Below are 25,619 nucleotides of genomic sequence, written 5' to 3' on the forward strand. Positions count from 1 at the left end.
CGTCTCCTATTTGTACAATAGACTCGGGAGTCATTGTTGCATGGCGGGATACGTTCAGACACGACAGCAGCAATGCAGGGCAACAATAAGCACAAGGCGTGTTCCGTACAAATTGTTCAGCAGGGTGTGTTTTGAATAAACACGCCGAGTTGTGCAGCTTGTTCCTCTGAAGGTTGTGTTATTCTTAGGGGGAGTGGAGCACGGAGTGAGTGATATGGTACTGAGGCAGCGTGTTGAGGTTCTGTTGTGCGACAACGATGGCAGCCTTGAGACAGAGATAGGTGTGGTTGACGCGTGTGCTATTATCAGAATCCCAGGCCTGTATTTACATCTCCAGCTCGTGAGCGGAAGACAAGTGTGACTCCACTCTGTGCGTCAGTGAGACGTGCAGGCGGTGCCAGGGTGTATTTCCGTCGTGTAAGGGGGGCATGAACGTGAACGATATGGGCTCGTTATTCTGCAAAGCCCATCGCATGCCATATTTGCATTTAGATGTAAGCACATAAACATTCATAAATGCATATCAATGTCGACCGTGCTGTTAAAAAAGTACAAATAAATTGTCAGTTTGAAAGAAAACAATTAGCTACAGAATTGCACGTGCATTGCAAAGAGGTAGTTCATAGCTCTCTGTTCCCCGATTGAAACAGAGAAGAGAGATTCCGAAATGGGCTGATACATGGTTAAAAAGAGGGAAAGAGGGCTGTGAACTATGATCTTAAATACCAATGGACTACCCAGAACCCCATAACGTAAAACGATGTAAGCTAAAGAAACTTCCCATCACTACAGGACGAATAAGCCACAAAGAGAAGTGGGATGAAAATGGTAAACTAATGTGAATTAGTGAACAATATTTTAAAAGGTGAACTCGGGAAATATGAAAGATTTACAGAGTTCGTTTATGTAACATAAGAAACACAAAAATCCATTACTGGTGATGTTAGTATTTTTTTTTATCCGATTTAAAAAAATCGAAGAAAGTAAGCAGTAGATCAACGCCTCAGAGCACCAGCATTTTCTGCATTTGAATCAGCAAAGGTAATGTGCTTTTTGGGATGATTTATGAACATTCCAAAAAGCAACTTCAAGTTCAAAGTTAACCAAAGCAGCTCTTAAAGACTCCTGCTCTTCCAGATGCCCTACAATGTATATTTTCTTCTAATAGAGCTAATAGGAAATCTCTTCAGAATGCAATTCTGAGGGGCCAGTGAATTGCCGGCGTGGAATATAAAGCCGCCTTGAAGCAGTGCTCTTGAAAAGTAAGATCTGATTTTAATGCAACCCGCAGATTAGCATGCGAGTACCTCCTCCCTCCTTTCCTGCTAGTGCCCAGGCCGCGAGGTGAACGTGCACCATCAGAGTTTGAGACATAGCTTTGATGGGGGTTTGGAGGCAAATGCACCCACAACATTTGTGGAAAGCTTACTTCAACTCAATTGTTTGAAATTATGGCTGATCCTTATTCATAATTTTTCTAAAACGTTATGTTAAGGATGAAACACATTAAGGACTATCAGATCATCAAGAGGCATCAAGACACTGCGAGGTGACGTGGCAAAAAACAAGAGGTCATGGTTAGCCTATAATCACAAACTGTTCGGAGGAAACTGGGACAGAGACCACTGAGCTCAATGCCTAGCATATTTAATTCTGTCTGCAGAGAGCATGGCGTGTATGTGGTTGGGTGCATCCATTTTTCGTGGTGGGTATTAAGATTGAGTCAGGTTGAAGTCATAGGTCATGCTAATGACCTGTGTTCTCTTCCAAAGTATTGTCCTTTCATCGTGCCATTCCTGCAGTTCTCACTATACCTTTAATGGTAACCATGAATTCCTGTGGTTTAGCTATGGAGTCTGAACTGAGAAACGTCGTTCATTGGAACATGTAAAAGTTCTGTCTCAAACCTCAGCCTGGCACAGACAGCGGAGCACAAAGCGAGTCCCGCAACCAAAGCTGTCTTGAGGTTATAGATGGCTTTTGCGCTGTCAAACTTTATTTTTAAGTTAGATGATGGTTCCCAAGTGCCAGATGTAGTCATTCTGGAGCAAACATTGCAGATGTGTCTACAACACAAATGTGAAAAGATCAAACACCATAAAAACACTTAGCAAACAGGACTGAACACTTTGGATTTAGAATGTAAGGATGGTTGCTTTGCTACCTCCATTGCAGTACATTATCATACTACACCCTACCTAGAGCTCAAGGCTTATTTAGATCATCACATGGATGCACACAACTTAAATCAACTTGGAGACTACTAACTCTCAGAAGAAACATATCAAGTCACCTAACCATGCGGTAAGACAGATAAGAGGAACGTGCATTAACAATGCCAATATGCTTTGCCTGGAAAAAACCTAAGCCATTGGTTTTGCCAATGCTTGTATGCGTAGACATTAGCATACCTGCACATGGATGCAGGAGTGGCCACCTTAGAATCAGTTTTCTAGTAAAGAAAAGCCATTTCAAGATTGCACCAATGCATTCACATGCGTGCGCATACGTGATGTGATTATAGTCAGCCTGTCTGAGTGGATCCAAGGGTAGGCAAAAAAGGAAAACTCCCTTGAGCCATTTCGGTTTAAACTTATTTGCTGCAATGCCTTTTCTCTATTGGTACAGCATGAAAACACAGGAAGATAAAGGGTAGGAGTTCATGAGACAGCGGGACCTCAGAGGTCCTTGCTATGCATGTTGTGTCTTTTCTGGATGGGCTTAAAATATGTCATGGGTTTGCGCATGATAGCATGCTTTCTCCTGGCCTTCTTGTTTTGTGGTGATTTAACCCCTTAATTACATTGACTTTTCTAAAGTGCAGCAACAATGTTTGCTATATTTCAGATGCCAGTGCGGATAGATGCCATCACTGGAAGGATATGCATTAGAACTATACACACAGTGAGTCACTAACATAATGTAACTGTATATTATCTTTCCTCTGTCCAGGTTTTGGCATGACACCAGTTGTCACATTCACTTATCTGCCAATCTATTTTTAGTTCTTCTTATGTTCCTAAAGTTTGGCAAGGCATTCATTATGTCTTCATCTAAATTCTGCATCTTCAAAAAGCCTGCCAAACGTTTAGAATTCCTCCAATTCTGTGTGCATGGTGCATTTGCACTACCAACAGGAGGTTTCTGTCTCTGACCTATTCAATTGCTATCCAAAAACTTTCTGTGACTCCATTTCTAAAAATTCAATTTCTAAATAACCAAGTGACTAGAACCAAGTGACCAGAACTCCAAAAAATTAAGGAAATAACACTGATCTTCGGCACTACATTGCAATTCTCTAATCAGTTGGAGCCAGTTAATTGAGTATCACAGAAGAAGCTGACAGAATTCCAGAGGTGGGTACAAAAAGAGTCTATGTAGGTACTATCTTCCAAGATGTTTAGAAATTAGATGAACCAAGAAAGAAAGGAAAGTAACAAAACTTTGGTGTTTTCCCATTCTCGACACTGAGAAAATGCCAGTATATTGATGACCGGGTCTCCTGGAGATGCATGCCAATTGTAAGCTTGTTGAAGAAAAGCGTGGCCAGCAGCATAGAAGTTCAGGCAGAGCACGAAGTGATAGATCATTGGGGTACTGTCATACCCTGTTGAGGAGGCCATTGGGCAGATATGGGCTACTGGACAACAACCATATGGGTGAGGCCTTTCGCCACTGATGACCCAGGGCCTGTCTTAGTATAAGTAGCTAACTGGGCTGAGGTAAACTTGTTCAGCACTTGCCTCTCAGTGGTAGAGTGGCGAGCAGTCACAGGCTTCTGAGGGAGATTAATGTGATGGTTACTCAGACTGAAGATTACTACCACCTCTGCCACCCCAGTGCATAATAACATCAGTGTCCAGCACAATGCTACTCTTTGTAGAAATGTAAAAATTATTTGATTACACAGAAAGCACAGACATCCGCTGCACACTCAAACGTGCACAAATACCTGTTTCACAGCTAAAAGTCTGTGTACTCCAGGGACATCTTCTGTCCAGTCCTCCACCAGTTTCTAGTGGGTCCTCCCTTTCACTGAGTTTCCCCTTCCAAGTTCAGAGCTCAAGGCCTCCCGAAGGCTGGTGGAGGGGGGTGCCCCTCCCACCAACAAACAGTGCGTCAACCCCCTACCGCCCTCAGGCCCTGGCTCAATCTGGGGGTCCTATGGAAAACTAAATGGGGAAAACACATTTTGAGACCCCTTTTTCTCGGTCCCCGCTTTACTGATGACCCCAAAACTCTCATGGAAGAACCTGAGGTGGACGAAATGTTTTCAAAGTGCTGATTAACTCCTGAATTAGATAATATTTCGTTTTTTTTTCCTGAAAGGCATCACAGATTTAGTTTCTCTAAGGACTGGATAAAAATAAGTTGCAGATCTTTCTGCCTACAATAGCACATTGCCACTTTTTCTTCTGTGGGAGTTTGATTCTTGGGTTGTGTTAGAAGCTTGACTGGAAATGGCAAGAGGGCAGAAATTTTGCTTACAGCTAGTATGGGGCAATTCCTCCACTACACTTCAAATACCAATCATACTACTCTAAAGACGATATTCTTACACAATGATAACTAAAGTAGCACGTTTAATCTATTTTTGCTACCACATATTGCCCACAATGCAGCCAAGCTATTGTTTGGTAGTGCGGGAGCCTGAGGATCAGCTAAGTATGGTTTTAAGATTACATACCCAATTTACAGAATCTGTCCTTGGGGAATCCTGATGGCTCTTGAAAAAGGTCAATGGACCTTTTCCACAGTTTGTGAATGGAGCTAGAACAATACATAAACTATGCATATATCACTGACAGAATTTGAATGTTCAGTCAATGATGAGAAGTTGGTGAAGGTTTCAACACATCTATTTGTCTTAAAAGATTAGTATTGTTTTGTCATCTTTATTCAGATTAGTCAGTTTATAGAAATATATGTAAAAGATTGATTAGTGACAGCATAAATCAGTACACAGTGTTCCATAAAGGAAAGCATCACTAAACTAAGGAAAGGGGACCTAACCTATTCTAAGTAGAACCCATAAAGAGTCCCTTATCGGATAAGAGTAAGAGTGAGAATAAGAAAAGATCTTCCCATAAAGAGTCGTTTTGTAAACTCAGCAGAGCTCCCACAGCCGCAGTAGCTACCGCCAATGATAGAATGATCTTTGCAGAAGCATTGATCAGCAAAAGGTTTTCAGATAAAAGGAAATAAGTCACCTTTAGCAATAGCGGTTGGTAACAAAGTAAAACATCAACTCTCCAGGACAAGAGCCACTAGACAGTGGAGACAGATCTGGATCACTTGACCTTTCATCGGGAACCTCTCTCAGTCTCTCTTCCTCAGCTAGCTAGGAATACTATTTATTATAAAATCACACAATAATGTATCAAAACTCTATTAGGTGTTAAGTCCCCCAGTCAATGGAAACTGCTCATCCGATGGTGTCGTCAACTTCTGATGCCTCTTCTCCTGATTCCCACGGTAAACATTCATGCCGCTGTAGTGTTAACATTCTTTCAGGACTTTGGTAAAGGGGGGAAAGGTCTCATGAGAACCTTCCTACCTAAGCTAAAAGAGGCTCTATGAGTTTCAGTGTGAAGACAAAGGCCTGTCAGAGATGTGGAGGCAAACTAGCAATAATATTCTGATGAAACATACATAAAATGTCTAAAACATTATAATTATTTTAACAAACACAGCAAGTCTCTTTGTATTAAGGTAAATGACCTAACATGGTGTGAGGGAATTGAATGAAGCACACATTTGAAGTCAGCACATTCTAAGCAAGTTGCTGGTGGTTGGCAAAATATTCTAATAAACGTGCACATTTAAGAATGATAGCGCAGTACAAACTTTTTTGATTATACTATTTCATAAACATTTTATTAGCATGCTTTCCTCTATATATGAAGGATTAATATCTCTGTTTGTAGTATTAATAAGGATTATTTCACATTATAAAATGGGCAAATTTTATCTACGTGTGAAAATATTTCTGCAGCAGCTTAAACACATTTCTAAAGTGCAATTCTTACATGGTTCACTAGTAAAATTTTATTTTCAAACTAATTTCTTCCAGTAGCCTACTTCTTATCACATTAGGACACAGTCCAATTTTGAGTTAATTAATGACCCATGAAAGCCTTCATGTTGTTTCGTTTCAATGTTAATCGGTTTTTGGTTTAACTGTTGAATGCTGAAAAACACCTATTTGACAGTAGAGCACATTTTTGCCTCAATAGTGATTTTTTGATCTGGCCTTTAGGCAGCTTTATCTATTTCATCAGCCTCAATTAATCAAAAACATTCATAAATAAATAACCTATGCACATTCATAGCAGGGCTTTGGGTGAGCCCTAATCATCCATTACCCAGTTCGACATTCACATTTTGCTTCCACTGATCAGCATCCACAAGGTCAGCACACCTCACCCATTGGCTCTCCTCTCCTACACCATGAGTGGTGACATTCTGCCTGCTCACATTTGCACTTCAACCTTACTGAAGTATACATCGGTCAATTCTTTAATTTGTCAATGCTTTTTTCTGCCCATTGTCTAGCACTTTATTTTTTAGTTGTTTTTGTGTAGTTGAACCATGTCTTCAGGTTACAGTAAGTGAAAACAAATAGTACCCTTTTCCACCAATAAGAATCTCAATTTGCTGAGATGTACATTAATACTAAAAAAGGGTTATATGCCTGTTTTAAATGCAGCTACTATTTAGGAAGCACCCATGATTTTCTATTAACATGTTACTAGATGGGTTTTTTTTAATTTTTTTATAGCACGTATATAGCCACCAGATTTACTCCCTTATTTTTGTGGCATATTCTTGCAATAAAAATGAAAATGTGTAAATGTATTAATTCCACCAGCTTGCCAAGGCCAGAGCTGTTGGCTTGCTAATGCTTGTTTAGAAATGGAGTTTGGGGTTCTAGACTTCTCAGGAGGCTGAGAAAGTTCTGCAGCTTTAGTCTTCAGCCCGTCTCAATATTTTCTTCAGTTTGCTTGAGGCCACTGCTCTAAACCTTTTGTTATGGGCAAAAATTTGACTTTCAGACCTTTTTCACATATTGTGACTTTGTGTGATAGGTTTTCCATTGTCAGGTGTTTAGACAGGGAGGCAACAACAGCACCAAAGTGAAAGCGATTTTTGTGATCAGAGAGGGAGCCCCCATCTTCCTTCAGTGATGTTCCTGCTTACAAACTATGCCTCCTGATATAATTCAAGGAAAAGCTGTTAACCACAGATCATAAGTTTCTAAAAAGGGTGAATGATGATAAAGAATTGTGAAGCAGGAAGGTCATATTTGTCCTACTGTCAGGGATCAGCAGATGCCGGTTTGAATTCAATATAGGTGGTCTTGCATGGATGACTGATTGTAATGTATGCAGTTTTATCTGGCCTGACTGCTGAGCTTGGAATTGGGCAGTATTTTTCCCCTACAATATCAAACACAAACCATAGTGAATCAAAGTTAAGAGTTGCATTGTCAACACATGCCACACAAAATCAGGCTCAGCATGTAGTGTTACAATGAGCTCACACTATAATCATCTAAAATGTCTGTGAAAAAATATTTATTTTACCTTGGCATTGCTGAAACTGTGGGTGTGTGTATGATGGTGGGTGCACCAGCATGTCTGGTGTCTTATCTGCTAGATCATAGACTGCAGCATGGTCCTACTCTGTGTAAAACTGTCTTGAGCTAGCTGCCATGCTAACAATCCCTATTTGCACTGTAATTCGTTGTGGCATTGAAAACTACGGCATACTAGATTTGGGAGGCCAATTGCTACCTTTCCAAGGTGACAAGTAGGAAGAAGGACCGATGATAGACGACAGAACGTGAGAGAGAGAGCAAGAGTGTAGCAAAAGCAAATGAGACTGAGAGGGAAAGCGGGGATAGAGACATAGGAGAAAGTCCTGAGTGCGCAAGAGAGCGAGAGAGAGAGGAAAGAGAGAGAGAGAGAGAGAGAGAGAGAGAGAGAGAGAGAGAGAAGAAAGAGGCAGAGACCCACGTTATTCCAAGGATTAAGTCACTTCTCTTATTAAAGTGACATGTTATTCTTGGCACAGGAATCACGCTGGTATAATGTTGCTGCAACCAAGGCAAGAAACAGGACGGTGCACTCCAGGACTGCTATCTGAAAGCCCACTTCTGAGACTGATAATTCATAGGAATATCCCCCTTTGCCTTCCCTTCTGACAGACTTGATCTTGACTTTTTGGCCACAATTGGAGTCCCATACATATAAAGAATTGAGTTTAACAGTTTAAAGCACATGTATATAATACATTACAGCAGGCGGGCATGTCAGAATGTTCTGCAGTGCCAAGTAAAACAAACTCAAGCAGGCCCCTTATAGGACGAAGACCTGTTGGAAAGTTTAAATACATGTCACTTAATGAAAGAGAAAACACAGCCGATTCAGCGTGTGGCACCATCTACTTGTATTGGCCTATTTATGACGGAGTTGCTTTACAATCTGTTAGTACAAGTTGCAGCAAATGCAGGGCCTGACAAATGATGATCCCTCTGTCTCCCCTCCTTCCGACAATTTTGTTCACAATCTCTCAATATATATGCTTCTAAATCGTTGACACACCCCATCCTGTTCAGTTCTTCCACCAGAAAGGCTGGAAATTTAACTAGGAGGAGGATGACTTGAAGGCCTCACTATTATTCATTCTTTGAGGGGATACAAGCTGCAATGGATCTGGTCTACAACTGTCCTCTGAGTATAGCTGGTGCAAAGATGAAAGTGTGGTTGCACCTCTGCCTCCATTCCAGCTATTTTCTTCTAAAATCTACTGGGCAGGTTATGCAGTAAATCTTGTGAGTGCACATCTGTGATGGCTTTTGGTTTAAAGAGCTCCCTAGAACTCCCTAGAGCTACTCACCTCTGAAATCACTGTCTTGGTTTAAAAACACCACTTGTCACTATTGATGACAGCATAATGGAAATCATTAACCAAAACAACATGGACATCAAATGCTGTTCATACATATTCAATTCAAGAGCACCCCAAAAATTACCACTAACGGCTAATAAGATAAGCAAGCAGGATTCAAGTAAAACGATTTCACTCTGCAAACATATACAGTTGCCAACATACTTCTCCAAACATTCCCCTATAAAATGTAGTCATACCTATCATATCCTTGGTGATGGAGAACAATGCCCTTAAGTATACCAGAGTAAATGTACCAACAAAAATGTATTTGGGGATCTATGTTACCCCGGATGAACGACAGTTTTACCAGTTTTACATTGGAAGAGTGCTGAGTGGTCTACACTCTTCCATCCAGTTCTGGAATACGCTGCATTTATCTCTGATTGGTAAGATAGTGCTCATTAAATGGCGGAACTGCCGCAGACATTGTATGTCAAGCAGGGGACCTTTTATTAAAGTCCCAGAAGGTTGTTCGCGAGCTGGACTCGCTCTTGACCAAGCTTCTTTGAAGCGGAAAAAGATGCAGGGTGGGCCTCTCCATGATGACGAGGGATTGGGACCAAGGGGCAATTCCTGATATGGAGCTCTGTTATCTGGCAATGCTGTACATTGGCTGGATGGAGAGCCCAACTGGCAGAGGGCCCTGCTGAATGGTACACATGGAGAGCATCAACTTTGGCTAATCTTGATGCGAGGAAGGGGGTTACCTCATCATTTTCCCTGCCTGGTCTGTCTTATGGCCAGACTCTGGGAACAGGCGGTGCAGTGGGTGGTGCGACGGGCACCCTACACGTCTGATTTAGACATCTAGATAATTCATCCCTTTGCACAAATTGGCAGTCATGTGCCAGTAGAAAAGTGGCAGGAGGGGCGATGTTTAATGCTGTCTGACCTTCACCATGAGGGTCAGTTTGGTACCTTACAGGAGGCCATGGAGAAGTTTGCATTGGGACCTGGTCAATTCCTTAATGTGCGAAGATCGCTACTATGGTACGCCAGCTAAAGCCAATGTTCCCTAACGCCCTTGACATTACGCGTGCACTTGCCTCTATTTTATCAATGGCAGGGGCCGCAAAATGATAGCGCACCTGTATCGAGCATTGCATATGGATAGACCGGTTAAAGCATGCATATACAGGAGACAGGCAGTGCTATAGCAATGAAACACCCTCCCCTAAAGATTGGTCCAAGAATCATGCAGAGTCCAGTGGGTCTCAGTATGTGCTAGCCTCAAACAAATCCAATCCAAAATTGTACATATGACCTACGGCTGCACACTATTTAGGTATCAAGAAAACAGCACTTACCCAGATGCGGGGAGTCGGAGGCTGACTTCCTGCACATGGTATCCCAGTGGTGGCCGCCTACTGGCTTGAAATATTGCCCCAGCTTAAGCAGGCAATGGGATGGGTTGTTCCGTACACAATCTCTAAATGTTTGTTGGGGCTTCTTCCTGACGACCCAAAACAGAGTCCGACAAGGTGCTTTACAGTGTTGGGGCTAATGTGACAAAAAGAAGGATAGTCAGACGTTGGGCGGGACATTGACCCCTACTAGAGAAAACTGGGAAAAGGACATGCTAGAATGGGCAGGGGCAGAAGAAGCACATATGAAAAAGACTAGGAAAGATGAGAAAGCACAGGATGCCTTGCTTGCATGGGCCGTAATGACCCAAGCACTGTTGGAGCCCCAAGATCAGATACAGGTTGTGCTTGGCTAATTACATGGTGCACTGTCTTTACATAATCTTGGATTGGGTTAGCTTGGTGCCCTGGCCCACTGTCACTAATTGGGGTATTCAAGATTTCACAGGTACCATCACCAAGATTGAGAGTTGATCAGTTCTGTGATGGATATTGATACATGCTAGGAAGCTTCTACGGTATGTGGTGGTGGGGGGGTCTGGAGTTTTATTGTTGTTTGAAATTAGTGTTTCTGTATTTTTCATAAGACTGTATGAGGTACTATCCTGATTATCATATGGTCTCCTGTATACTAATTTCATATACCAATAAAATAAAAAATTAAAATAAAAAATACATGCATACAAACATAAATACATGCATAGGGTTCCAGTTAACATGGCCATCAAAGGTCCCTTACCAGTTGATATAGTCATCACAAGAGATGGACCTATTGTGTGCAAGACATTGAAAAGTAAATATGAGGAACAGACCGAGAGTAACGGGCTTTGTCATGGCTGGACTAAATTGCTGAGTGTTCTTATCATGAGTGAAGGTGATATAACCCTTTTCCTATGTGGCAAGGACTGCTCCACTTCTCTTGTATTTTGTCTTATTTGATCTCAGTCAAAGATCCAAACCAAAGTCTCAATTGTATATAAACTAGCAAGCCACTGCTTCTCAAGGTTTTGGTATAATTGTTAGAAGCCTGAGTATATAGGCCCGCACGTGTGTATGGAGAATCAGAAAGAAGACCAAGGACATCACACGTGAAGCATGTTTCACACATCTATCAAAACATGGCTCTCTAGCGCATTTCCTGACAGTTTTAATGAGCTCTGCTATACCATTTCTACTTTTCCTTGTTTTTTGCCTTGTGTCTTTTTTACAGACTAATTTCCTCCATGCCACACTTTCCCCCTCTCCCTTTGCCCCATTCTCCTTCACTCATTACATACATCTGTATCCACCCACTTGTATCTAACCTTCTCCCTTTTGCCTTACTCGACGCGTTCCCATCAGTCTTCCTTTCGATGTCACTTTACTGGGCCACATTAACTGTTACCTAGGTCATCTTACCCTACTTCTCCTTCTCATCATCCCTTAACTTCGTCTCCACTCTCTAATGTCTCCTTTTTATGAGATTATTGATGTCATTCTGAATACCATTCATAACACTTAGGGCCTCATTACGATGCTGGTCAGACTCTTGTCCGAACGGCACCGTGGCGGAAGCAGGACCGCCGACTATAAGTTGGCAGTCCTGCTGCCTACATTATGATGCGACCGCCTTCATGACGGTCACGATATGTATATTTTGCATTGTGGCATATGCTGCAGGCTGCTTTTCCTGGATATATTTTTTAAAAATACAACGCAATTCATTGCAGTTTGGTAAAGACTATTTCTTATGAATGTAGAATACATTTTCACATATTTCTTTTTAAGTTCAAGGAAAGGTTTATTGAAAAGATTAATATGATCTTAAAAACAATACTTCACATATGCAGTTATTTGTTAGTACATAAATACATGAAGGTGTAATAAAGAACAATAATGATATATAATATCCATTAAAATAGTAAAAGGATAATATAGAAGATGATATGAATACAAGCAAAGGTTCACAGAAATCGTAAATAACAGTACATGTAAAAAATACACAATTAAATAAAATAAAAATATGTATATATAATAGAAAATGATGAATTAAACATAATTATGAATAAACAATAGGAGGTCAAGGAAGCTTGGTAACTTCTTGTTGTGAGGGAGCAGGTAAAGACGTTTTCTTCACGGTATCATCTAGAAATTGTGTGAGTGGGCCCCAAAGGTGAGAACGTTTAGTAGCAAGAGAGATAGGATGAACGAGTGCCGTATCGAGGCGATGATTGTGACATACAGCATACCACCAAGCTAAATAGGACAATTTAGAGTAATCTTTCAATTTTTTTGATATTTGCTGAAAAGCTACAGCTATTAACAAATCAATAAGTGGTAACTGGGATTGACTTGTTTCCAGTCCGGTGTTAAACTACCTAGGAAAATGTTTGTAGGGGAGAGAGGAATTGTGGTGTGAAATATAGTGTTGATTTGGTGCCAGACCTGTTTCCAGAATATAAAAACATGTGGACAGGTGAAAAGCATATGATGGAAATCAACGTGAACCTGGGAACATGTCCAGCAAGTGTTGAGATTTGTGTTGTGTATTTTATGTAGGTATGTGGGGGTAAGAAACAATCTGTTGTAAATAAAGAAGAGTGTTTGTGTTGTGCTGGCCGCTCTGGATGATTTCCTAAGTTTCGTCCAAATTCTGTTCCAAAAAGAGATAGGCCAATTCGTTCCCAGATCGGATTCCCATGAGAGTTCCACTTTGGTTTTGTCTCGGATCTCAGGGGGTACCATTAAACGGGAATAAATGGTGGACGCTTTGGGGTTTATGTGCAAAAGGTTATGCCATGGGAAAAGGGGGTGGGAGGGTGAGGAAGGTGAAGATTTGAGTCTAGCATAAGTATCACGTATTGCTTTCTTCAAGGTCAAAAATGTAGGTTTAAAGGAAGAAGGCAAATGATAAAGAGTATTTTCACATTTTTCAAATCACAAAAGTCGTATCTAGTGCATCTTGCAAGTACAGACTTCATATTTTGCCACAAAATTCAAGTATCCCATTTTCTCGATCGCAGGTTTTTAATGCACATTTGGAATGATGAATAAAAGGACATAGTAAACTTCTCACATAATAAGCTTCTGAGAGAAAAGCCTTCATTTCTGTGATATTCTAAACCGATCTAGTCCAGACAGCTCTGTAAGCAATTTACTGCTACTTTTTGCCACTGCTTTTTCACTGCCAAGTGAAACCTTTTGAAACACACATGCACTTTTGGCAGCTCCTGTATTACCAACCACAAACTTATATTTTGACTTTTAGGACACACACAATTGCTAGCTAGTGGTATTGCCCACTGTTTCTTGTGTCTACATCAGTGGGTAGTACTATTTTCTGCACACAAAGTGATCTGAAATAGGAACGAATAGTGCCACCACGATGTTCTTAACATCTGCTTAGGGTTTTTCTCACATTGTTTTTTTTCTCTCCAAGAATTCAGTTAAGTTTTCTGAATGATGGGCATAGCTTGAGCATTGTAGAATGTGGACAAAGGGGAATTCTATTAAAAAGAGACATACATTGCAAAAGAAATGTGTGGTTTATATATTGAAAACAGACTCTCCCTTTAACTGCACAATTATTTGATGTGTTAATACACACTGAAAAATTGTGTTTTTCACACAGAAATTCCTCAATTTGAAGCATAGACAGGGTAAAAGTGTGGTTTGTTTTTTTAACTAGATGCATTTTTGATTTGGACATAAATTCCATAATGTGTCTAATTCGAGATTACCAAGACTCTTTAAATGAAGGACATAAGATATGAATGTTACTTTGCAGGAATTTATGCTCAATATCAAATTTTAATTAAATATTGAAATACTTGCGGTGTGTAATGCATTGCTAGGGAACCTTGAGGTTAAAACAAGCATTGTACAGCCAGTATGTTGGATTGAATTTAGGAGCAGTGACGAAAACATTAAAATGCCTCCTGCAGAGAAAAACAAAAATATTGCTTTCCACATCAAATACGTGTATGAAAAAAAAACTTGATGTGTGATGATTCAGTGCACTTTTTTAAATGTTTAATAGATCTTCAAGTATTGCACGGCTAATGCTCCATATGAGGTGGAATGATACTCCAAACTGCCAGCAGAATGAAGTGAGAGAAAAAGTCTCCTCTCAGAGGAGTGATAGCCCACTTTATATAAGTTTAAAGAGTTGGTAACAATAGGTCATGCTGTAAGATGTGCTATCAAGCCAGTTCTAAAAAAACTAAAATATAGGTTGAAGCAACCTCAGTTGAGAGGTTAGTGTGTGATAATATTTGCACAGTTCCTGTTTGTAAGTAAGATCCATGATTTCATATATGATTTTATGAAACATTTTTTTAGAACTTACCACTCCAATTTCCCTAGTTTGTTAAGAGTTTGTTTTAAGAACCTCAAATAATTTTGAAGTTATTTGTCGTAATGCTCTAAGCATAAAACGATGTTCGTGGCATGAAACTGGAAGTTATTTGTTCTGGTCTGAAATCCTTTCTTTTATGTGGCATTTAAATACATCAAATTGAAGCAAATGTCCCTCTGAAACTGATATTGGAGTAACATTAGTTCTCCTTTTACTAACAGGAGTCAATGACATTTAGAATGTTTATAAATAAACAATGTTCAGGTAATTCTCATGAGTCATTATTGGTCAATTTGTACCTCACTACCCTTTCGGCTGATGGCTTTGGCCACCATAGTTTAGAAATGTAGATTAAGGTCTTGCTCCCATGGAAAGTGTCTTCTTACATAACTCAATATTTAGGGATGATTGTCTGGATGTGATTTACTAAGCTATCCTTCACATTGTACACACAGTATTTTTCATTTGGCCTGAATAATTTTCTGTTTTACATCCTTGTAAAAATAAATTCTGCACTCTTTCTAATTCAGGTTGCTCTCGGAATCCAGTTAATTCTAAAAGACACAGACCTTATGACTGTTTATTAGCATGGAGTTTAACCCCTTAACTGCTGGGGCTTTCCCCCCTCCCCAGTGCCGACCCCCTTTTTTGGCTATTTGGAGTAGTTTGCACTTAGGGCTCCATAACATTTTTCAACATAAGGTATCCATGCCAATTTGTTTGTCTTCACATCCTGGGGATTCAAAAGTACCCATGGTTTGTGTATTCCCTGGAAGGGACATATAAAATAAGCAAAATATAGCTAAATTGTGAGTTTTTTGGAAAAATAGGAAAAAAGTCCTCCGGATTAAAGAGTCTGTTTTTTCCCTAAAATTGGCATAAAAAAACGTTTACTGGGCTAAAGTTACCATCTTCCCAATTTTCAGGAAAATGCAGAGCTAATTAAAAAAAACATTTTTTGTACCACAGTTTTGGCATTTTTGTTTTTCTCAACCTACTTCCAGTTTGTGGTGAAAACTAGTGTGACACCCATGTGGGATCCAGAAAATCTATAAATTTATGAAAAGTAGACAACATTTCAAATTCAGCATGGAAACTTATGTGTATATCCCTCAAGGTTTTCTTAAGGAAACTAACCGTTCGAATAAAGAAGTACTTAAAATGGGTAGAACAAAAATTGCCTTTTGTGACAACGTGTTAATCTGTAACTGTTTGCCAGAAAAGCAAATTCACAAAAGCTATATATCATTACATTTTTTAGACCCTTCTGGTTGCCGGGATATATAGGGTTTGTGGGTTTCCCAAGAACCCAAGGTACCCAGAGTCAATAACTGAGTTGCACCATACAATGGTTTATCAATGTGTACCGAGTATAGACCATTTCATTTGGTAAAATATGTAAAGAGAAAAATGGGTATCAATGAAACCTATTTCTGAAATGGCCACAAGATATGGCATTTAGGAGCAGTGGGTATTTGTATATCTCTGAATTTGTGTATTTTTCCTAATGTCTTCTTTCTTACACACTGGCTTAAATTTGGAAGGCATAAATGCAGCGAAAATCCAATTGATAATAACAAATATCCTACTATTCTATGCTCCCACGGGTCATCTGATAAAAATGGCACCTCTCTTCTGTTGGTAGGCCCAATGCCTGTGACAGGAAATGGCCCAAACGCAACATGGATAGATCAAATTTTTCCACTCAAAAGTGACCCATTTTCCGCAAAGTGGGAAGGTATGGAATTTGGGTCCCAGCTCAACTGGCAGGTAAGGAGACCAAGCAAACCTGTACATTTTTTAAAACTAGACACCTAGGGAAACCCAGGATGGGGTGAATTGCATAGCTCTCATCAGGTTGTTTTACTCAGGATCCCTTGCAAACCTCAAACTTTGACTAAAAAAATCACATTTTCCTTGCATTTGTGTGATGGAAAGTTCAGAAATCTGTGGGAAGCAACCAACTTCTTTTCACACAGCATTCTCCTAGGTCTTCTGATAAAATTGTACCTCACTTGTGTGGGTAGGCCTAGTGCCCGTGACAGGAAACAGCCCAAAGCGCAACATGGTTACATCACGTATTTCCACTCAAAACTGACAGATTGTTTGCAAAGTGGGTAGCTGTAGATGTTAGGCCCTGGGGAAACCTAGGGAACCTGCACATTTTTGAGAACTAGAAACCTAGGTGAATCCAGGATGGGATGACTTGCATGTCTCTCACCAGGTGGTTTTACCCAGACTCCCTTTGAAACCTCAAACCTTGTCTAAAAAACACATTATCCTGTGATGGAAAGTTCTAGAATCTGTGGGGAGCCATAAACTTCCTTTCACCCCGCATTCTCCTAAGTGTTCTGATACAAATGATACCTTGCTTCTGTGGGAAGGCCTGGTGCCCGCAGCAGGAAACCAACCAAATTGCAACATGGAAACATCACATTTTTCCACACAAAACTGACCCGTTTTTTGCAAAGAGGGTAGCTGTGGATTTTTGCCCGGGCTCAGCTAGCTCCTAGGGAATCCAAGCAAACCTCTCCATTTTTTTAAACTAAACATGTAGGGGAATCCAGCTTGGAATTGACATGCTTGGCTGTTACTAGGTTGTTTTACCCAGAATCACTTGCAAACCTCAAACTTTGACTAAAAAACAAATTTTCCTCACATTTTCGGTGATGGAAAGCTCTAGAAACTGCAGGGAGCCACACATGTCTTTCCACCCAGCAATCCCCTTAGTCTTCTGATAAAAATAGCCCCTCACTTGTGTTGGTAGGCCTAGTGCTCAAACACAACTTGGATGCATCACATTATTTCACTCAAGCTGACCTGATTTTTTGCAAAGTGGGTAGCTGTGGATTTTAGGCCTTAACTCAGGCAGCATCTAGGGAAACCTAAAAACCTCTCCATTTTTTAAAACTAGACAACTAGGGGAGTCCAAGGTGGTGTGCCATGCGTGGATCCCATGAGGTATTTTTCCCATAATGCCATGCAAACTGCAAATGTTGACAAGACACATTTTCCTTATATTTGTTAGATGAAAACTTCTGGAATCCTCAGGAATCTCCAAAATTCCTACCATCCAGCATAACCCTACTTGTACCTATAAAAGCGCTGCCACACTTGTGTCAAGGAAGCCCTTGAATGGGGATTTTTATTGGCCTCAGTTTGATCAACTTCTGTCTCAGCCACTAGGCCCAAGCACACAAATGGCACAACATTTTTATCAGCATGGTGGGGCAATGCTGGGTATTTTTTTGGTTGTGGATTCCTTCAGATTCTGGAAGTTTCCATCACAGAAATGTTAGGAAAATTGTTTTTTCACGCAAAGTTTGAGGTTTGTAGGGCAGTGTGGGTAAGAGAACCTCATGGGATTCACACAAGACCTACCATTCTGGAATCTCCTAGTTGTCTACTTTTGAAAAATGTCTATGATTGGTAGGTTATTCATTATTTATTATTTATTCATTATTTATGATTGGTAGGTTACCATGAATGGTGGCCGAGCACGGACCCAAATCCCACAGCTAACCCTATTGCTGATCTCTCCACGTAGCACTTTTGGGCCTTTTGTGTCAAAGTCTCTTGGCCCACCTACACAAGGGAGGTACCATTTATATTGGGAAATTTGTGGGAATGCTGTGTGGTAAGAGATTTGTGGCTCCCCACAGATTCCAGAAGTTTTCCCAACAGATGCATGAGGGAAATGTGTGTTTTTAGTCAATGTTTGACGTTTGCAGGACATTGTGTGTTTGAAAATGGTGTGGGAAGCATGTGAAGCACCCACCCTGTACTCCCTCAGATGTCTAGTTTTCGGAACTGTCTGGGTCTGGTAGGTTTTTCCAGGTGGTACAAAAGGGGGTGGTGATGGACGGAGCATCAGAACCAATCAAACACTCACACCCAGTCAACAGATCTGGGTTTGATCCATCACCGTTCTTTAGCCCACTCTGCCACCCCAGTTCAGACATGGCCATATGCAAATCAGTCTGACCCTGTGCCTCATAGGAACAGTCCAGCCCGAACTGCCAAGCCATGCCTTCCCTGGACCGGAAACAAGCTTCCTAGGACTGGTCTCTGGCATTTCAGCCGTCTTCAGCCAGGCTTGCTTGAATCCAGTGGCAAAGTGAGCAAGGGACTCATGTCTGAGCATACCCTGCCAACTTATGGCGAACAAAGCGGTACAAAAGGGGGTGGTGATGGACGGAGCATCAGATCCAATCAAACACTCACACCCAGTCAACAGATCTGGGTTTGATCCATCACCGTTCTTTAGCCCACTCTGCCACCCCAGTTCAGACATGGCCATATGCAAATCAGTCTGACCCTGTGCCTCATAGGAACAGTTCAGCCCGAACTGCCAAGCCATGCCTTCCCTGGACCGGAAACAAGCTTCCTAGGACCGGTTTCTGGCATTTCAGCCATCTACAGCCAGGCTTGCTTGAATCCAGTGGTAAAGTGAGCAAGGGACTCACGTCTGAGCATACCCTGCCAACTTATGGCGAAAAAAGCGGTACAAAAGGGGGTGGTGATGGACGGAGCATCAGAACCAATCAAACACTCACACCCAGTCAACAGATTTTCCAGGTGGCAGCCTACCCAAGTCCAAAAAGTACAGCTGTTTACCATTGGTAGGGGGAATGATATTGGAAGTTAGCCACAATCTCCATGCCCATATGTAAAACAATTCCCAAAAGAATCAAATGTACTCCTGATTGCCATTGAGATGGGATGCTTTAGTTTCTAGGGTAACAGAAAGACTGTTGAGGGTTCAGGAGACTGATGTTAGGATGGACAAGAACCACCCCATTGTTTTATTACAAATATATGTTGGTGCCATACAGTTGGCTTCTGTCCACCTGGGGGGCATAAAGAATGTTGGCCATTTACTTGTGTGAAGGCATGGCCATGCCCATGCCCATGCCAGGCAACCCCACACCTATATTTAAACAAAACACATTTCTTGGCATCTAGTGGGCTTGCTGCCCCCAGTGGGCAGATGGGAGGTTATTACCCCCTATGCCCCCAAGGGGGGTCAGAAAGGCTGTCCGCATTTATTTGTGGTGGGGGCATGGCCATGCCATTCAGGGCAGCCCTCACCCCTCTGTTTTAAAACCAAATAATTCCCTGGCATCTAGTGGGCTTTCTGCTGTCCCCGTGGGGGGCTGATCAAGGGTAATTGCCCCCATCTGCCCTCCAGTAGTGCCTCTGCACTGATTCAGTAAAAGTAAAACGAGCCCTTCAGCTCGTTTTATTTTCAAATTGCATGCAATGACCTGTCTGTCATTACATACACAAAAAAAGCCCAGGCTGCTCCGAAAGCTCTTTCCTAGCAGCCCGAGCATCAGGAGATTAAAACCCTCCCCAGTGTCAGCCAATGGCTGACACTCGCAGTGGGGAAGGTGTGCGGGTATTGGCCATTGGCCTACTCCCGCAGCAAATCGGTTAAATGACACATGTTTTCAAATTTATCCTTGCCTTTGTTTACTGTTTGTCTTGCCTGATTGTGCTCCTGGGTGGTAAATTCCCTTAATAGAGGCGTTTGCTACTGATATGAGCTGTACTTGCAAACTGCTGAATCCATGTTGTAGTGCATGTAGTGTATGAGATCTCTTCTACATACACTTGACATACGAAGTTGTGCAACTGTAATCTGGCCTTATCCCTTGCCTAAAATGAGGGCACAAGTCAGGGGCGAACATGGGTGTATGGAGTCCACCCTACTATTTTAGAGATTGGACTCTGTTCACCCTACCTGAGGCTGACGGAGGCTGCTAGATGTCCCCTTATTCCCTGGCACAGCAGCTGCTACGATTTATAAATGCTGTAAGTGTGTATTCTGGCCTTGGGGTGTTTTTCAAACTTTTCTCTGCTGTGGCATCCCCTTTATTTGTGAGTGAGGCCCAGTGAGGACTTTCCTTTGAATCGCTTATCACATAACAGAGAACTTCCCACCATTAACCCTTGTTTAACCCAATGAACTGCAAATATGCAGTGCAATAAAACGGGATAAAGAACACCAGTAGAAAACAGCCAGCAAATGTTTGCACTCTAAATTTAGTTTTAAAATGCCATACGTCTGTTTCAAAACAGCGTTCCTTTCAGGCATTTCTGAGCTTAATTACAACTTGCTGTGTGGAAAACCTACATGCGGTTTATGAAACGTAAAACAACCTAAACAATGTTCTTTTTACATTTCTGCATGATTAAGATAACTTCTTGTTTTTGTAAACTAGGACTGTTCAGTTTTAAGCCAGGAGTGTTGTAAGGCTAAGACTTTAGTTACTGTGAGGTCTGTGACATCACTTTGAATTATACATGCTAATTAGCTGTGGCGTAGCAGGGGGGGGGGGGGTGCGGTCCCACCCCGCTCTTGCATGTGGCCGTCGCAGGGGAACACAGGCATGAATCGCTGGTCCCACCCTGCTCTTACATGCGGCTTCAGTGGGCAACAAACGCAGGGACGGCCATGGGCGGATTAGGGTCTCCCTACGCCACTGCTAATTAGTCCACGCACTATTTTTCATAGGACTTGTGTCCCACCTAAAATAACCACCTCAGTTAATGCTCTTCACCTGGAGCCTGACAATATAAATGATTCTAATAATGTAAGCAAATATTTCTGTTAAGAAACTGAATTTCGCAACTGTGTAATAACGAAAACAGCTATATTACTGACGAGAAAGGCAGGGCAACTTTAGTGCTGGTGGCGGCTGGTGCAACAATCTTTTTTTAGCGCCCCTCCATGGCCTCCTCCTCAGATTCCTTGACTACCACCCAGCAAAAGGGCTCCTCTACTCTCCATAGCCCCTCTCTCACCTACATTTAATTTGCTTTAAAGTGCTGGTAAAGTCTGGCTTTGCTGATCCACTCAGCTATCCACTTTAAATACAGATTCATCCTTTGCAGCAGGCATGTTAACCCTCTGTGCTACTTTATGGCGAGTCAAAACTGACACTAGACAAAACTCTGATCTCTCCATCTAGCAGGAACATTAATCAGAAGAGTTATCCTGACATTTTTATTGCTGTCTGAAATCTGGACCACAAGTAACTCTATCTACATCAGCTGCTTTTAAATCATAAGTTATTGCTAAACACGGTGCCCCCATTTGAGGTCAGCACCCCCCCCACCACTCACACACCCCAGGTCAGCACCCAGTGTGGCCGCACCAGTTGCTCTGCCCTAAAGCCAGCCCTGGATATAGATATTGTTCAAATGTTCAAGTGTAGAGAATGCATCCTGCTCCATATTTAGGAGAGAAAAATAGGCAATTTTGTGCAGAATTTGTATTTATTGCACCAAATTCTCCATGTATTTTTACCACTATTTTTTCCTTATTCATGTTGGCAGGATTGACCCGCAGAAATTTGATATGGGAAATTTGCTTGAAACCAGGAATTTCAATTCCCGCAAAAATTCATGCTTGAGCACTAAATTTTCCTCAAAATTCAAAATAAGGGCCCACTATCATTAGTGCATGTACAGTTTGCTTTAAACTGCTAAAATGTAGTTGGCTGCATGCAGTTCATATTAACGTGGTACATGGGCCTCAGCTTCTGTCATGTTAGTCATACATTGTAATGACTGGAAGTGACTTGTTCATGCATCAGCCCTGAATTTCCCCTTTCTTTTCTTGCATGACCACAAGTAGGTAAATGAAGTGTATTTAAATCAGGAAATATAAGACAGAGGCGAAGTATTGTTAGTCACGGGTTGCTAAGTTCCCGTTCAGCATGACTAATTTTGTTTTTTGTATAAGGTAGTGTTTTTGTGATCCAGCTGTGCTGTAGAGGCACTGTCATTCTACTCAGGCACCATTCTAATACAAATTGGGCTTATGTTGAAGTAACACTATCACTTATAATATTACATTTTCTCCATAACCACCCCATATTGATATCCAGGCAAATTCTGATGCCTTCAACTCCTTGTTCTGATTTCTGGTTGAATTTCCAAAAGAGGAAAAGTGAAAATCTGACGAAAAAGCTAACACTATTATTGAGTAGTATTTAACTACACTGTGTCGCAACTCCTTGGATTTGTTCATTTGTTGCGAAACATCTACGTTGATTTGTTTTACTTTTTTTTTTTTACAACCCGATTTTATTGGTTTTTCAAGACATCGTCAATATACATAGACATTGCTCAAGTCATATCTAGCATATCATCCTTACTCTCTGGCATGCTTATCTTAACATCCCCTTTTAACAATACATTCCCCCCCTCCACCCTTGAGTTACGCTTAAGTAGACATTTTGCAATCCCTTTGTGCGGTCAGGTTCTCATGGGTCGAACTTCTGGTTTCAGTGTGATGCGGTGTAGGCCCTTCCTAATCATTGATTTCTGTTTTACCTGTGGACCTTTTGATCCATATGTAGCCATTCATCTATGTTGCCATCGTATTTTGATGGTTCATCTTCTCTTTCAGGTAGTTTCTTGATGTAATCAGTTGGCTGTAAAGCATCACATTTTGCACCTTGCAGTATTCCTTTTAATGTATTTTAGGTCAATACTTTCATGATAGAATATTGTATGTCTCCTTGAGGTTGTGTGTAAGGGTATATAGTTGACAGTAAACACGCCCAATGGAAAATACACCGTAGCCTTCACACTGTGCTATATAATACAACACCATCCATGACAGTACTGTATAATACCATCACATCTCACACAATGCAAAAAGAAACCACATTGTCCAACACTGTAAATAGAGGTGAATAACACCCTACACTGTATGATACAATATAGTGCCATCACACAGGGTACCATATGATAAAACACCATTCCACATTCACAATACAATATCATTCCTTTGCACACTGTGCCATTCTATATTTTATATTCCATAGTTTACCATTCCACACTCTCATTCAATATCAGAAGATTACACACACACACTACATAACACAATATTCTATATGATTTCAAATCTTGTATACTACTTTCTACACTAGAATACCACAGCCAACTGTTCCTTATGATGCCAGACTCTATTATGTTGCTTCATAGAATACAATATTATGTTACAATGTACCATAGAATTTGAAATCATGCACATAATACCATGAAATGAAACACCATCACATTATACCATATGTAGGGGTGGGCAAAAAATTCTGTTCCTCCTGCCAAATTGGCAGAATGTGGGCCACTCCGTGTTACACTTTAATGCAGAGTTCTGGCCAATTTCCTTCAATAGCTGCGTGATGGAATTTTTCTCTCTCGTGGATCCTGAAGATGTGAGCTGTCGAGGAAGATTTGATGTCTCCTATCATGGTTTTCTAATATGGGCGGTCGCCGGTGTTTGTGAGCCATAGCGGTCAGGGGGATGCCATTCGAGTAGATTTGCTGCCACTCGTGTAGATTTTCTACTCGAGGAGAGCAAAATCAACTTGAATGGCAGCATGATCTCGTGCAATGCATGGTGCAGTTTGTGCTGGTTTTCAGTGCTGCTTGTGCCACTGGTGCTAATTTGCAGTGCAAACTTCATATTTTCTGCCCTTTAGCGGAACACTACGGAATGACACAGAGGGGCTGATTATGATGTCGTTAGGAAAGGCTATGGATGGTATTTGGTATTGCACAATCCAATTCGGAACTCTGTTTCCTACTGAATCGTACAGATTTCCTAACGACCGATTATGATGCCTGGAAACCGTTCGAGCAGTCCGAATCGGTTCTGAAAGGCATCCAGGCAACCTGAGTCTTTCAGAACCGATTCGTACAGCACTATGGACGCGGTTTCTGGATCAGCAATTACGATGACCGATTCGGACAGCCATTCTGATGCGATTTACCCGAGACAAAACAGCTGCCGTGATCAGTCTTTGGGGGCCCGTTGCGGACCCCCTTTCACACAGAGGCATCTAAATGGGGCCCGTGGGGGTACCCAAGGGACCCCTCTTTCCAACCATGCACAATACGGCAGGTACCATGGGGTGCCCGCCACAGGGTGCGGGGTTTTCCCCAACCACCCCTTTTTTCAATGGGAGCCCATGTCCTCGTTCAAAACACAGACTCTCATTGAAGTCAATGTGAGTGCAACCAAACGATGTTGGGAAGCATTGTAATCCGTTGTCTGGACTCGCAGGACCCAATTCGTTTGGAAACTATTCCGGAACTGATTCGTTCGGGACAGTTTCCAAACGACATCGTAAATGGGCCCAGAGTTTTTCTGTGAGTGAAACTCCTCAAATTCCGCCCACACCTAACCATATGCTTCCATCCCACCTCCATTCTGCCATATTCCATCATACCGCTCCATATTGGACCACGTAATACATTAAAATCCCACACCACACCATTCAGTAGTTTAAAATCACAAAAGAGTTGTATTATTGGTTCATTTTCTTGTGTTAATTAGAAAATTGAATAAGATCTTCATTTAACAATGGAGTTAATTCAAAAAGGAACAATAGATGTCAAAGCACACATTCAGTTGATGAAATAGCTAAATGTGGTGTTGATGCATTACAATGCATAAATGCTTTTTACCACCACAATAGCTTTCTAGTGGTCAAAATGGTATGATTTAGGCGTGTGCCAAGTTGATACGTATTTCTTTTGTGAAGTTCCTTTAATTCATCTTTACTAGCCCTATTTCACAAAGTACTTTGCATGTGGGTTTTCACATGAAAATGGGACCATTGTGCCCTTTTTGCAGCTGCTGTGAGAAAAAGATAACCTACATCTATGAGGAAAATTGTTTAAAGTTATTTTGCAAAAGAGTTACATATTCATTTTACTGCCAGGCAGAACTCATGAGAAAATATTGCCAACTTGCTGAGACAATGAATTAATATAGTGCTTAGAAGTAGGAAAAGTGGGAATCTCCATGAGCAGCGAATAGGCGAATAATCGTGATTTAAACGAGACTGCATTTGTCTAATAAAAACTTTATAGGGCCCCCCAAAATTAATGATGTCACAATACATCTCAAAACTGGAGCTGACGTCATTAAACGTAGAAAC

The 25,619-nt window shown here is 41.3% G+C and overlaps 1 protein-coding gene across 14 annotated transcripts in view; it reads left to right on the forward strand.

Moving 5' to 3' along the window:
• SOX6 (SRY-box transcription factor 6) overlaps positions 1 to 25,619 on the forward strand; it is a 783,111-nt gene that overhangs the window by 676,323 nt on the left and 81,169 nt on the right. For 12 of the 14 annotated variants that reach the window (XM_085648094.1, XM_085648105.1, XM_085648099.1 and 9 more), the window contains one exon: positions 2,848 to 2,904. The exons of the other annotated variants lie outside the window; for them this stretch is intronic. In XM_085648094.1, coding sequence (XP_085504220.1) covers positions 2,848 to 2,904 — 57 coding nt within the window. The remainder of the gene's footprint in view (positions 1 to 2,847; positions 2,905 to 25,619) is intronic. 14 annotated transcript variants of the gene reach the window in all.

The sequence above is a fragment of the Triturus cristatus genome, chromosome 3_2, assembly GCF_964204655.1.
Source record: "Triturus cristatus chromosome 3_2, aTriCri1.1, whole genome shotgun sequence".
Classification (NCBI taxonomy): domain Eukaryota; kingdom Metazoa; phylum Chordata; class Amphibia; order Caudata; family Salamandridae; genus Triturus; species Triturus cristatus.